Source organism: Sebastes fasciatus, chromosome 8 (genome assembly GCF_043250625.1).
Source record: "Sebastes fasciatus isolate fSebFas1 chromosome 8, fSebFas1.pri, whole genome shotgun sequence".
Classification (NCBI taxonomy): Eukaryota; Metazoa; Chordata; class Actinopteri; order Perciformes; family Sebastidae; genus Sebastes; species Sebastes fasciatus.
In genome coordinates this window covers 31,193,581-31,208,987 of record NC_133802.1, presented here as the reverse complement: position 1 = coordinate 31,208,987, position 15,407 = coordinate 31,193,581, and the positions used below count along the sequence as shown (strand labels likewise).

Sequence of the window (15,407 nt, the reverse complement as noted above, 5' to 3'; positions counted from 1 at the left end):
TATCCCCCGCACTCCGCTCGCTAGGGCTGTTTTCACTGCTGTCACCTGGGCAGCTGCCAGGAACCCCTGCCTCGTAGTCTCACAGCAGACCTGATCTCTCTAAACCTGAACCCTTATTAGTCCACATAGGCTACAAAACCTTTCATATGGATTCTCAAAGAGAGGCAACTACATGTGATGTGCTGGCTTACTCTACCCGAGTAGGTTTTTTTAATTACTTGTTGCTACTAGGGATGTTAATAATTAACCCGTTAACTGACGTTAAGTATTTTAACCGATTAAAGCTATCGGTTAAACGGTTAAAAGAAATATTAATATTTAATTAAAAAGCTGAGCAAAACTCAGAGGAGCGCCTGGAAGTTGCCTCGGGTCTTGAGCGACCTCACACTCACCGCCACCACACACACACACGGTCTGTCGGACACTCGCTAAAGTTACGCCGCGCTGACAGACCGTATGTGTGTTACAACGACGAGCACGAAGCCACCAGCAAAGCTAGAGCTGCTAACGTAGCACATAAACACACACACGGTTTGTCGGACACTCGCTATCGTTACGCCGGGCAGACACACAGCTGACAACCTGCTAAACTAAACTAAACTAAACGATGCGGTGGTGGTGGCTGCATGTGCACACGCAGCACCGTGGCTGCCACAGTAACGCTCCCGCACAGGTGAACTGGGGACTCAGTTGTCTGTTGTTGCTCATACACTGCCGCTGGCGCACCGATGCATGCGACGCACTAATCTTGTCGGTTAAAGGGACTGTTTGTAACTTCTTACACGTATAAATCGGGTCGGTGTCCCATGCGCACTCGCGTGTGGCTACGCTGTTCAGACAAGACTCCAACACAAACTACACGGAAGCACCGAAACCGCAAAGTTATATCTAGTGAAGCCCGTCTTGCAAAACAGTGTCAACTCTTCCTGCTCCAGCCCCCCGACCGCAGCCAGAAGACACAGGAGAGCTTTGGTCTCTATGGCCCAAGTTGATGCTGCTCTGCTGCTCTGCTGCTCTGCTCCTCTGCCTGCTAGCCTTCACTCACACACACCGCTCGTTCTCACTCGCTCCACCTCTCGCGTGCATGCTCGCACACTACACACTGCAGAAGACAGGAGTTTGAAGCAGGAAACACAGTTTCAGCAGTGATTCATGGAGAGACCTTCGTCTGGTCAGCTAACATTACTGCCAAGCAGCTGAAATATAGAGTGATATTGTGGTTTTAGCTGACGTGTGTCGCCTCACTGTTTTGACCGATGCTTGTTCATGTCTATGTAGAGCGAGCACGAGCAACAGGACGCTGACTTTTGTTGACTTAACGGGCACAGGTGTCGCTGTTAACAAGCAATTTCTGATACTTACATAGAGCCCCTTTTAATGGTTAATAATCGGTTAACGAGGGTCGGTTATCAGTTTAAAATAAATTTCAAAAATAGCATCCCTAGTGGGCGGACATTCAGAGGTCTGAAACAGGCTGTCAATCATGAATCTTTTGTAACAAGTGAACAGTATTTATGTCTTTTGGTCTGAATTTTAGCTGCACAGCTTAGAGGCAAATGATAAAGTGTTGTCACACCTGTGTGAAGGATGAATATTGCTCCTCAATCTTTCTGTTCTGTTGTACTTTAGGATGGGCTGATTGACCAGCTGTATGACCTGATCCTGGAGTACTTCCACACTCAGGCCAACTCCATCGGCTTCCCAGAGCTCGCCCTGCCCACCATCATCCAGGTAACACAACCTTTAAACCTTTAAACTGATCCTGGAATAAGTGATCTGAAATGTCTTTATCCACCCAAAACTACAACATTGTACACACACAGGTGTTATTACCGCCGTCAAGGCCGGTTATGTTTTCACCGGCGTTAGTTTACTGGTTTGTCCGTTTGGAGGATTACTCCAAAGGTCCACGATGGATTTGAATGAAATCATTTGGAGGGGTGTGGCACAATGAACAAGCCATTAGATTTTGGTGGCGATCCGGCTTCGAGAATTTTTTTTAATAACTCCGCTCAGCCTGTGCCACAGGCTCTCTCCAGCGATGTACATGAAACCTGCCTTGGAGGAGGTCTGCGCTCTCCGAGTGTACTTCTAGTTTGGAAAAATGTATATATGAAGCAGTGACACTGAACATCATTCCCAGAGTCTGAATAGATGATTCAGGATCTGGTTCAGTATCTGCCAGGCTGAATCTGCTCCCCTCAGGGGAAGCGACCACAAACCCTCCTCGACTGTGCCTGAACGCACCGTATGGGTGGACTGGAGGTTTTTGGGGGGTTTTTTTTAACATGGGTTCCTCCTTTCTCATGCTCTCCCTCCATGTCCCTGCAGCTGAAAGCGTTCCTGAAGGAATGCAAAGTGGCCAATTACTGCAAGCCGGTGCGCCAGCTGCTGGAAAAGGTACAGGAGAACAGCAGCCACATCACAGGACGGAGACAGAAGGCCGCCTTCGGAGTGGCCGATGCCACCGCCGTGGTGAGTGTGTGTGAAAGATGCAGGGTGGGAGGGCACGGGAAGACTGTCTTGTCCTAATTTTACATTTGGCTGTTTTTCCAGAGTCCTCATTTTACCTCTTCCATCCATTATGTATTTCCTTTCAGTTTGGCTCTTCTGTTTCCTAATATTATGTTAAAATGGGCTGTAAATGCAGGCAGGTGCTCTTCCATCAAAACACAATTACAAAAGTGAGCCTAGATAATAATAAGAAAAAGAATATATAATAAGATAAGATAATGTAAAACATGTCAAAATGTGATAAAATAAGTTTAAATGTAGTTGTTGTAAATGGATAGCTGATGTAAAAACACAAACAATCGCATCACCTGGTGACTATTACTTACTAATTATATTTAAGTTATTTAAATGTACTTTGCTACGACGGAGTATTTAGTCCACATTGAAGGGGAAAAAATCAGATTTCGAGAATAAAGTCATAACTTTACGAGAAAAAAGTTGTGATGTTACGAGAATAAAGTCATAACTTTACGATAAAAAAAAGTCGTATTACGAGAATAAAGTAAGAACTTTACGAGATTTTTTTTTTTAATATTACGAGAATAAAGTCATAACTTTACGAGAAAAAAGTCGGAATATTACGAGAATAAAGTCAGAACTTTACGAGAAAGGTCGTAATATTGCGAGAACAAAGTCAGAACTTTACGAGAAAAAAAGTTGCAATATTACGAGAATAAAGTCAGAACTTTACGATAAAAAAAAGTCGTATTACGAGAATAAAGTAAGAACTTTACGAGATTTTTTTTTTTAATATTACGAGAATAAAGTCATAACTTTACGAGAAAGGTCGTAATATTGCGAGAATAAAGTCAGAACTTTACGAGAAAAAAGTCGGAATATTACGAGAATAAAGTCAGAACTTTACGAGAAAGGTCGTAATATTGCGAGAACAAAGTCAGAACTTTACGAGAAAAAAAGTTGCAATATTACGAGAATAAAGTCAGAACTTTACGAGAGAAAAAAGTCGTATTATTACGAGAATAAAGTCATTTCCTCCTCCTCAAAAGAGTCAGTTTCCTCCATCAGGTCTGTGTGATTCTTTCTTCAGAATAAACGCAGTTTCTTGCACAATCTTTTCAAAGACCTGATACTGATGATAATGTGGTGCTGATGTGCCAAAAGATGACGTATTTGGTTATTTGTGAAACCTAAACTAAAGTATAACGTCACAAGATGCTCCAGGTTCCTCATTTTCACACAGCTGCTCTATTTCCCCTCTAAAATAACACGTAAAATTACTACTTTATAATATTATGTCTTTATTCTCATAATATTATAACTTCATTCTTGAAATCTCAAATCAGCTAACATTATGAAGCAAAACCGTCTTTTGTCCTTTACATAGAAATCAGTCCACAGGCTCTTATAGGTAACTGAGAAAGTCGGGGAAGGTCTCAGTATTTAAGTTACGTTACAATGTGTTCACACTGGCAATACAAATCAATCAATACATGTAAATCATTACATATGGTACCTTTTAAACAGACATAGTCATTTATAGATGAACAAAGACAGAAATCCGGCGTTATTATCAAAGATTGCAGTCTTTTTTTAATTGAGCTGTATGGATTCATCTGTTCTGTGATTATGGAAGTCAACTGTGTGTTGTTAGCTCAAGATTTAATATCTAGTGGGTCATAATAATGCAGTAAAATTATAAGATCAGTTAAAAATAAATTGCAGCCCTGATGAGTAATAATTATTGGGTCATGCAACAATATGTTTTATGATTTGCTATTGTCATGTATGACAGTCGGTTTTATTGCTTTTTTCTACTTATTAAGAGTTTTATGACACCGGGACAAGTCATTTCATTATCATCAGCTACAAGCTGTTTTATTAGTTCACCTTATTAGCCACATGCGTTCTGCTTACTTCATCTGAAGGGCTTCAGACTACCTGGTATGTTTCAGCATGTTCAGCAGTTACCTCGAGGGGGATCTATCTGAAATCAGATAAAATAACAAATCAGAAGCCCAGATTACGGTGAAACAGACTCAGTTAGACCTGTTGTTGTTCATCAGGTGAGCACCACTCATTTACTCATGTGACTGCATTTCTTTTCCAAATGCAGTTTAGATTTCAGCAAAAACAAAGTTTTATTGCTTTCTAATTAAATAATCAGCTTTGAAACATTTCATTTTGGGTTTTTAGTCCTTGAGTAAATCAGTCTTTTCTTTAAAAAAGTATTGATTATTTTATTTACAGTTGAGTGCCGAATGTAATTTTTTTTATATTTGAAGCTTCTACTGAGGTTTTCAATGAAGCTTCGAATGTCTGTCGTTATATTTTATGACGTCACCTCTCTAAAAAGAAATCGTCGAACAAAATCCTCAATTTGAATTAAGCAATTCGTCGTATTAAATGAGTTAGCCTTTGTGAGCGGCAGATGGGAGACCGCGGTGAAAATGTTGATATGCTGGCAACATACAGTACGTGGCAGGAGGCATTCTGATTTTGGGTTGTCCGTTCGTACAGAAGTACGTCCCATTCTTCTGAACGCGATGTCTCATGTGCGTGCGTGCACGTGAGAGGTGGAGAGAGAGAGAGCAAGTGAGAACGAGCAGGCCGTGTGAATGAAGGCGGGCAGAGGAGCAGAGTACAGCAGAGACTCCGGCCCTGGAGACCAAAGCTACGGTCTCCCCTGTGTCCTCTGACCGCGGTCGGGAGGCCGGAGCCCTTCTTGTTCTTGCTGCTACATAAATCAGACCTAATGAGGAGCTGTCTGTTGTCACTTTGCCGGCTTTTGGTGAGATGGTGTCGGCTGCTGTGGTTGGTGTGATTGATGGCAGTCAGCAATCAACCAGCTCAATCTACTTGACTTGGAATTCTTTTATAATCGTTGCGAGTTTGACTCGATGCTCATCTAAATATAACCGTTGTTTACACAACAATACAAGGAGATGTTTTTATATTTTACATTTCAATCATTTAGATTAGTCATGTCTGCTAGTTCACCTCTCTGCTTCACTTCCCTCAACACTAACCCGTAGGTGGTGTCTTGTCTGAATGTTCTCAGGAAGCATTAAACAAAGAGAGCAGTTTGTTCCAGTTGCAGAGCAAAGAGAACTTCTCTTCTGGGCTCTAGTCCAGTTGAACCGGAGGCTGCAGAGCCATCGAACAGTCCTGACAGTCGAACCTTACAGTCGGCGGCTGATAATGGAGACCACTTCCCTGCATAAACTCTGAGCCGGGTTTAAGAATGACCCCGTGGTTATTTGGAAGCTCTTCTGGGCTTTTGAACCAGAGGCGCCTCTGCCTTAATGAGCAGCCATTAGTGTGTTTTTCTGTGTTGACTTGCTCCCTCCGTATGCTACCTGTCCACACTAACATGCTTTCATGTGGCTTCGCTGCTGCGGAGAGTCTTGACGTGTACCGCTGATTAATATTTAAGAGCGTTTAAGGATGAAATTAAAGAGGTTGTGTAATTTAGCTGATGAGAATCTGTGTGTGCACACGGAAGTGTGTGTGTGTGTGTTAACAAAGTCCAACAGACAGACAGCACGGCACCGCGGCAGCGCCAGCTTCCTGTCGCCACGGCTCTCTGCTCAGCGGAGGCTGTCGCCATGGCATCCACTCCCTGGCACCGTGGCAGCGGTAGGTGTCACCGCAGGCGAAGGAGAGGGGACAGCCTCGCTCGCTGCTGTAGAAAAGGCCACGGCCCCCCTCAGGCCACCGCCCGCCTCCCCCCTTCGTCCCCCGCTGACATGTCACCCAAACTGAGAGCTAGCCTAATTAATGATGCCCTGCCGCCATCCAGGTCGCGCTCTGATGTCTCATGTCTTTCTCTACCGCCTGTATGTGGAGATGTTTGTCTGAGTGGAGGCTGAATTCAGAAGCAGCTTTTCTAGTTTCATTTTCTCATCCTTTCTCTCTTTTGTTTTTTTCTGTGCTCACTTGTCACCCGTCTTAATAGCCGCACGGCAAATTGTGGTAAATGTCTTAAGCTAACGGGCGCAGGCGGCCGCGGTCTGTCCGCTCTATTGGATTTGTTAGTCAGATAATGCGATTGGGTCTAATCAATAGCATCCACAAAGACCTTTAGGGGCCGGAGAAGATCTGCCGGTCTCCCCTTTCAGGCACCTTCAATCTGTCTTTTCCACATCTTCTGACTCTCATCACTCTCGTCCGTCCATCTCTTCCTCCCGCTCAGTTGATGTGAAGTAGGAGTGGAAAGCCACATGTATTAAGATCATTTTACAACCTGCTGAAAGGCTCCTCTTAATAGATTCTGCAAAAAACAAATACCACCTTGGATATTCATGTTTATCAAGAAGCTCAGTCACAGTTAACCCCTTCCCATCCTGCCCTCTCTCTTTAGAGGGGTCGGGGACGGGGATGTTCAGGGGAGATAAATAATCAACAGTAGATGTCACAGAAGATTAATTTGAGATGCAGCTCAGCAATGTGTGTTCTAGTCATTAAAATCAATTAAAATAAAAAGTGTAAGGGTTTAGAACATTATGATAGAAGTATATGATGTCCATCCTCATGCTCTATTAGGTCTCATAAGTTGTTGGAATTTTTGGGGTTGATATCATTTGTTACACAGATTTGGTGCTAAATTTAACCATTTTTTTACCATTTGAGAATTGATAAAAATGATCAATAATCCCTCCAAAATACCACATTAAGACACCAAGACCTTGAGGAACACCATAGAAAAAGCCATCCTGTGATTTGGTATCAAAAACTTTTGACATCTGGAGATTTCTGCAAGAAATGCATTTTTCAGCGATTGGATGGCGAGCACTTCTGTTGTGTAAACTGCTCAGAAACCCCCTTATTGTCAATCTAGCTAGGAAAGCCATCCATCCTCTGAATGCTCTAGGTCTCTAGTTTGTGGCTGTAAAGTTTCATGAGGCTGTGATTATCCTAGAGGTCACCACAGGTCATTTCATACAGTTTTTTCAGCATGTTTTTTGCCCCAAACTGCATGTGATTATCATAAAGTGGGCATGTCTGTAAAGGGGAGACTCGTGGGTACCAATAGCCCATTTTCATTCACATATCTGGAGGTCAGAGGTCAAAGGACCCCTTTGAAAATGGCAATGACAGTTTTTTCTCGCCAAAATTGATGACGCCATGATATCGGTATCTTCCCTCCACCTTGAGAACTGAGCCCGCTGCAACCTCTGAAAGGCAGAATAGCGGCCGGGCTCGCCACCGTAAACCCTCTCACACCCGTATATATACATTCTTAAACAGCATGTTAATCATCATGTCTTCCGTCAGGTGGCCTGGGAGAAGCAGATCCAGGAGGAGGGGACTCCTCTCAGCAGGTACTACATCCAGTGGAAGAAGCTGAGGGAGAAGGAGATCCAGCTGGAGATCTCTGGCAAAGATAGGGTAACTATCCCACATTTACTTCATCCCACTCAGCCATCAATGAATCACTTCTTCTTCTTTATGAATATCACCGTTACCCACAAGAGTTACATAAATCATGAAACAGCCATGCTATGTAGCGGAACATTTCACTGGCAGAACGATTATTTTATGATCATCATAATACCTGAGGCTGTTTGATATCATGACGGGAAAAAGAGTCATTTTCTCTGAATAAAAAACGAATGTTCACGGGGAAAGCACCCTCATCAAGTGGACTGATGACGCCTCGTCACGTAATGCCCCCACAGTGAAACTTTAGCCGATACTCAACCGACTCTGCAGCATGCAGACCGGCGCCCGGTTCCCTCCATGCTCCACGCTACCAGTTAAGCGAGCGAGGAGACCCGGCAAAGGGGCGCCGGTCTGCATGCACGCTCGCGCTGCAGAGCCGGCCAGAAACGGCAATACCTCACCCGTTGGTGAGGGTGAAGGCAGTAGAAGCGAGGCAGTAAATAGTGTAGCGGTCCGTTTCATTACTTTATATTCATGTATTAAATAAACAAATGTCAATTAGATGATGCACAAAAACAATAATCATCCGCTTATAGTGATCAATTTGACCCGGTCAGACGTGATCACTATACGTTACCGCTGTGTTTAACTTCCTGTTTTTGTGTCCTGTAAAGATGGAGGATCTGGAACTCCCGGAGATCAAACGAAGGAAGGTTCAGGAGAAGAAACAAGAGGACAAGAAGGAGTTCAAGGATCTGTTTGACTCTAACAGCGACTCTGACGAAGATGACGGACAACTCAAAATCAAAGGCAAGCCGACTCTCACATACGCTCACATACACGTATACTACGACGGAGTATTAGGGCCACATTGAGGAAGAATGGGGTCTGTGATTCCTGTCATCAACTGTCTCTTTACATGCAGAAATGAGGAAAGGGAGCTCATTCAGGTTCATGTCCATCGCCCTTCTGAGTGCTCCAAACCTCGTCTTCATTCAATCACCGTTCATGTGTCAAATCTGACTCCTGCTGCTCTGAGCTGAGACTCCGTACGGAGCAGACTCTTTCACTTTGTAGCGTTCGTCGTCCGACTGTCTCTTGATAACACGCCACTGATACGCCAAAATGAACTCAATGGGTTTTATTCCTATAAAAAAAGTTAAACGACGGTGTGGGGGCGGTGGGTACATCATTTAATCGGTGTATACCCGACTACCGCGACAAGACTGTTTCACAACAATGCCCGGCTCGCTGTACGTTATCCATTACTTGTCCTCTAGGGGGCGGTGTTTTCTGCGTGGCAAAGTTGAAGAGGTGACGACAGTTCAGTCTGATTTCTAGGCAGTTATCTCTGTTTCTACATGACGTAGATCACCTGCGAAGCACCACGAGGCTCTGAGTTATTAAAACATCCACGGAGGCGGTTTCTGAGGAACTGAAAATTAAATTGAATCTCCAGAGAATCTCTGCTCATCAGATAGTTCGTCTCGCTCTCTCTCTAACGCAGAGAGGGACCGTCGGCCTGATCTTTCTTTAGCCCCAGTGTGTCTCGTCCTCTCGGGGTCGTCCACAGGTCACAGGCAGCTGCAACCTCGCTTTTACAGCTTTACACTCGGACACGCTCCAAGTAGAATAAAGCCCTCCGCAAGGTCACAGAGGAAAGGAGTAGGCGGCAGGGGGATTTTTTTTTCTTTTCTTTAATGCATCTGGACTTCATTGTAGGGAGAGTCCCCACAAACGGATGGGCAGCTGCCAGCGAGCGGCGGGCCTCCGCCTCTCACTCCGTGTCCACCCCTCCCTCCCTTTCGTTCGCCTTTTCCTCGCACACACACGAGAGCTGAAACCCCCCGACAGGAAGTACAGGCTTGGATCCCAGCGGGGGATCCTAATTCAAACCAGCCCAGTGGAACAGCCAGAGGTGGCCGCTCCCACTCCTCTCTCTCTCTCTCTCTCTCTCCCTCGTTCTCTCTTTCATTCTCTCTCTCTCTCTCTAGCTCTCTCTTTCTGGCTCTGTGGGCTTCAACCAGCTGCCCCCGCATGTCCTCGCAACACGTGCGCACACAAAGACACACACACACACACACATATCTCGATGATAACGCATAAACGCACACCCACCACCTTGTCGTCCAGTCTTGAAGAGCCAAAAGCTTTTGGGCGGCTCACCAAAGCTCTTTGTGGTCTCACACACTCCCGGAAAGAGGGGGAGTTAGAGAGGAGGGGGGGTGATGATTTAGATTGATATATATATATGTGTGTGTGTGTGCGTGTGTGTGCGTGTGTGTGTGTGTGTGGGGGGGGGGAGTAGTAAATCTTCCAGGTTATTTGGGGGCAACGTCCAAGATACTACTGAATAGGGGTGTCACGATTTTGAAATTCACCTCCGATCTCGACAGGGATGTTAATAATTAACTGTTTTAACCGACATTAAGAATTTTAACCGATTAACGTTATTGGTTAATCAGTTAAACGGTTAAAAGAAATGTTAATAATTAATTAAAAAGCTGAGCAAAACTCAGAGGAGCAGCTCGTCACTTTAAGGAGAAAAGCTGGTCCACCTTAACAGTCCACCTTAAGAGAGTCTGAGTTGGCGTTGCAGGATACAGGAAGTTGGCTCCCGTCTTGAGCTGAGGAGTTTTAAGATTTATTCACCGACAAATAAACTGTAAACACAGACACTGATATTGAAAAGATGCAGCAGACGTAGTCTAATTTTTTAAACACTTTCTAAATAAAAATGGAGTTCAGTTCTCTTTGTAAAGAAGAATTTGAAAGTGTAAATGACAGTCGTCAGGACATAAAACCAGTCCAACAACGGCGTGTTTAAATCGAAAATCGAATCGTGGATTTGGAGAATCGTGGCACCCCTACTACTGAAGTCTGCTCGCACCATGTGAGCAACAAATAATGAGATAGTATGTTTGTAATCTTAAATTTAGATATGAAGGGAAGTATCTGATGTTTTAATAGACATCGTGTGCGTGTGTGTGTGCGTGTGCGTGTGTGTGTGTGTATCAGACAGAGGAAGTAGCTCTGTTTTGCTTCCCTCTCCTCCACGCCCCCCAGCTTCTCATCACACCTCAACTTCAAAGCCTGTGGACTCCAGTTGTCCCTTTGGCTAGACAACACACACACACACACACACACACACACACACACACACACACACACACACACCCTGAGTATACCACAACACAAATTCAGACAAACTCCCAACTTCTCTCCGGTGCACACAAACACTCTCCCCTCATCCTCGTATCCGTGGAACCTGCCTGCTATCTCTCCATTTGCTATATTTAGGCCGTGAGCATAAGATGTCTGAAATTGCCGGTAGTAAACTGTCATGGGTGTTTGTGCAGCGGCGGCGGCGTCTGTAATCGACTCTCAGTTCCATCTCAGGAGGAAATAGACACTTCCAGCTGCCTCTGATGCCTGGCCCACATATAGGTGTCTCCAAAGTCCTCAAGACGTCAGCGATGCAAACTCAGGAACGTCTGAAGAAAGTCGACAAAACTCATTGTAATGTTTTTTCACTCTCTCTCCTTCAGGGAAAAAGGGCCGCCGCGGGTCTGATGATGATGATGATGATGAAGATGATGAGCATCTGAAAGAACTGTATGCCATGAGCGATGAGGAGGGGATGGAGGGCGGAGACTCAGGTTGGTACAATATCAACGTCCAAAAAGAAGCATGCTGGTAGCACCAACACAGCTGTAGCTTTCAAACGTTTTAAAGGTCAATGCTGTAATATCATTTCTTTAACGCATTAACGCAATTTGAGATTTTGAGGTTGTAGCGGACTCAGTTTTAAAGCTAGAGTGAAGATCAGTGGTATCATATGAAACTAGAAAACCTAAAGAATCCATTGGTACCAACCATGTCAATCTAGCTGAGAGGTTAAATAACGCTTCAAACTTGCAATCAATTTTGGCGAGGAAAAACTGACATGGCCATTTTCAAAGGGGTCCCTTGACCTCTGACCTCCAGATATGTGATTGTAAATGGGTTCTATGGGTACCCACGAGTCTCCCCTTTACAGACATGCCCACTTTATGATAATCACATGCAGTTTGGGGCAAGTCATAGTCAAGTCAGCACACTGACACACTGACAGCTGTTGTTGCCTGTTGGGCTGCAGTTTGACATGTTATGATTTGAGCATATCGTTTTATGCTAAATGCAGTACCTGTGAGGGTTTCTGGACAATATCTGTCATTGTTTTTGGTTTGTTAATTGATTTACAATAATAAATATATACATACATTTGCATAAAGCAGCATATTTGCCCACTTCCATGTTGATAAGAGTATTAAATACTTGACAAATCTCCTCTAACTTGCCCCAAACTGCATGTGATTATCATAAAGTGGGCATGTCTGTAAAGGGGAGACTCGTGGGTACCCATAGAACCCATTTCCATTCACATATCTAAGTGTAAGTCTGGACCATTAGGTCTTCATCAGGTTTTCTAGTTTCATATGATGCCAGTAACTTCACTCCGGTTAAAGAAATTAGTGGCGTTAAAACAAATTTGCATATCATGTTAACATTGACAGCTCTGATATAAGAAAATAATGAATGGTATTATAGTAAACCACAGTTGTAATAATATAAAGATATGCTTTCATAAGAGAAGCTATAATTGTTGAAAATGCTGTAAATGATGTCCTCCCTATGAATTAACTTCATTTATGTGCACAGATCATCATAATGTTTACGTCTTGATACCTGCCGGGTTTCGTACGCTCCCTGTGTGACTGAATGTGAAGTTAACGTGCTTCCTGTCTTTATTCTAGATGAGGAAGATGAGGAAGGAGACGAAAAGGCCTTCAAGGCTCCTCAGCTGCTGTTCTCCAAGGCTCCTGAGCCGCTGTCCTCCTCTGCTCTGATAAAGCTGGCAGAAGGAGACGAGGATGTGGTGGAGGACCTGGAGCTGTCGGATGACGACGTCTGAGGTTCACGGATGCACACGTAACGCTCCACGTTAACAACCGGCTATATTTAGAACAATATTTGGACTTTGTGATATTCTCTCTATGCTTTTGAATTTTGTAATACTTCACCTGTACAGTACAAATATGTTCATGATGTTTATTAAGCATTGAAATTATTAAAAAAATAAGAGTTAAAGAATCCAGTTTGTTTTCCTTCATTTCTTTTATTTTTACGATGCTAATTAATTGAAGCGTGTCCGTGCATGTTGATGCACAGGTGCACCTGAAACGAGTCATTTGTGTCCTCCGTACATGTGCACACCTGTAGGCAGCCTCGGGCTTTTTTGCGAGGACGGGCTATTTGGAGAGCCGGGCCGAGCCAGGCTGGGCTGGCCAAGAGGAGGGGGTACAGAGAGGCGGGTGTTGAGCCCTGAGGCGGCAGTGCTGTGCCAGGCTGGCAGGGTGGCGTCTGATGGCGTGCCAAGACTCTCTGCCCAGGTGGTAGAGCAGCAACACAGGCTGGTCTGTTTCTGTGCCAACTCCCCCCCCGCCCAGACCACTGTCTTCTGTCTGCGTATTCACATGCTCAGACGCTCGCTTTCCTACTCCAAATTATTTCTTTCTCCACTTCGCTGCACCTTTTTGCCACTTAAACTAGCGGTGATACCGGCCTTTTGTTGGGTGATTTATTGCACGCATTCACTGGTGGCACAATGCGGGGCAGAGGAGTTGTTTGATTTAAAACGCCACAACGATGAACATTTTTTGTGTCGTCACTTTTCCCCTCTGTAGTCGTTGTCAGTGAATGCAAAAGCGTTGTGGTGCGGAGGCCCAGCCTAAAGCGAGGGGAAGTCCCAGTAGAGCGTGCAGAGCGCACCGCTTCAGACTAAACTCTTTGAAGGAGGAAGGTAAGTGTGAGGGGGGGCTGGTTCTGGTCCTGGATGTGCGTGTGTGTGTAGGTGGGTGGTGGAGGAGGAGGGTCAGGTTTATCCCCACAGGCGAGGGAGGCCTTGGCCTGCGGCTGAACCTCACACTCTGACAGCTGGTGTTGACCTGAACTGTGCCCCCCCCCTCATGAGCCACCTCCTTCACACACACGCACACACACATCTGGAGACAGCATACTCCCTCCTGCACGTTTTTACACAAACGGCCTGTACTACGAAGCGAGTTCAACACACCCAGGGTGTCTTCTCGATATCTCTTAAAGATGGGGTTGACGATGTTGGAAAGCTAGCATAATATGAAAGTAGCAACGCCGAAGGAGCTCCGTCTAAACCCCCCCCCCTCCACTCGGGGCTCCTTCCAAGGCAACGCCCCCCAACACACACACACATGCACGCGCACCGCCGCATCGTAACTACTTCACCGACACAGAGCGGAGAGAGGACCTCAACTCAACAGCGCTACCTCATGACAAGTAACCGTGGCGGTGCTACTGCAGGGCTGAGTTTTCTCTTCCATTCTCCAGGAAACGTGCGACGCGTTCTGAGTTCAGGCTGGTGCACGCCAAGGGTAGAGTACGAGCAGGGAGGCATCCGATTGGTTCTTTCCAAGCGGACCACGAGACAGTGATTAGTAGATGTTTTTACAGGATTACAGCAGCTACAGATGACGGCTCTTTTGCAGACCTTTTTCAGAGCTCATCAGTAATGGATCGCTGTCGGGGTCTAAAGACCATTTCAACCAGTATAACAAATAGTATAGACTGGAGAACATCGTCAACCCTGCCTTTAACTAGCCCTAACAAACGAGATCCCGCTAAGCCGTCCTACGACGCTGGTTATCAACTCGGTAAATCAACCCAGGGTTTCTCCATCTGGCTACGTGCGGGTTCATATAAAAAGGGGCGGGGTTTACAGCATCTGACCAATCACAAACATGGACAAGTCTACAGTCAGCAGAGCAGCACGATTTACAAACTATAATAGACAAATACAAAGAAGTTAAACACATAATCAGACTAATAGTAACACGATTGAAGCTGCCAAATGCAGGAAGGAGGGCTGGCAAAAGAAAAAATGCTGATGTGTGAATGCATAAATTAACAGATTTATTAATTTAACGGCCTGAAAAGTCCGATATAGTCGCCTAGATGGGGCAGTGAAAAGCTTTCAGAGTATAATGGATGAATAGATTACACTTCTTTATGCCCTTTTAAATAAGTTGATTATTTCATCCTTCTTTCAGCTGCGTCTCCGTCTCCGGCGGTGTGAAACGGACTTGAGAGCGAGTAAAAAAATAAATATAAAAACATAATTCAAAGCGGTAAACACCCACAGCACACAGCCAGCTGTCCTTCCTGCATCTGTCAGTTTAAACTGTTGTTTTTAGTCTGGATTATGACTAACTTCTTCAGGTGTGTGTAATATTATCTTAGATCCGCGCACCAAGCTCTGATTGGTCAGTAGGAGGTGCTTTTATACGAGTTGATGTGGAACATAGTCCGGAGCAGGTTAGGTGTTCAGCATAAGTTACCATGGCGATCTACCACCGTTGTAGGAAGGGTTAAACATGAAGTTACCTCACTAATCCTGCTTCGTAGTCCAGGCCTCTGAGGAGGGAAAAGCGTAGATATATATATACTTTGTTCAACACAAACACGAGAGAGCAGAG

At 44.8% G+C, this 15,407-nt stretch overlaps 1 protein-coding gene across 2 annotated transcripts in view; it reads left to right on the top strand.

The window, feature by feature from the left end:
* noc2l (NOC2-like nucleolar associated transcriptional repressor) overlaps nucleotides 1-12,990 on the top strand; it is a 97,522-nt gene extending 84,532 nt beyond the window's left edge. For both annotated transcript variants that reach the window (XM_074645020.1, XM_074645021.1), the window contains 6 exons: nucleotides 1,630-1,731; nucleotides 2,332-2,475; nucleotides 7,750-7,863; nucleotides 8,532-8,667; nucleotides 11,406-11,516; nucleotides 12,654-12,990. In XM_074645020.1, coding sequence (XP_074501121.1) covers nucleotides 1,630-1,731; nucleotides 2,332-2,475; nucleotides 7,750-7,863; nucleotides 8,532-8,667; nucleotides 11,406-11,516; nucleotides 12,654-12,811 — 765 coding nt within the window. In that variant the 3' untranslated portion in view covers nucleotides 12,812-12,990. The remainder of the gene's footprint in view (nucleotides 1-1,629; nucleotides 1,732-2,331; nucleotides 2,476-7,749; nucleotides 7,864-8,531; nucleotides 8,668-11,405; nucleotides 11,517-12,653) is intronic.
* Nucleotides 12,991-15,407: the final 2,417 nt, after the last annotated feature.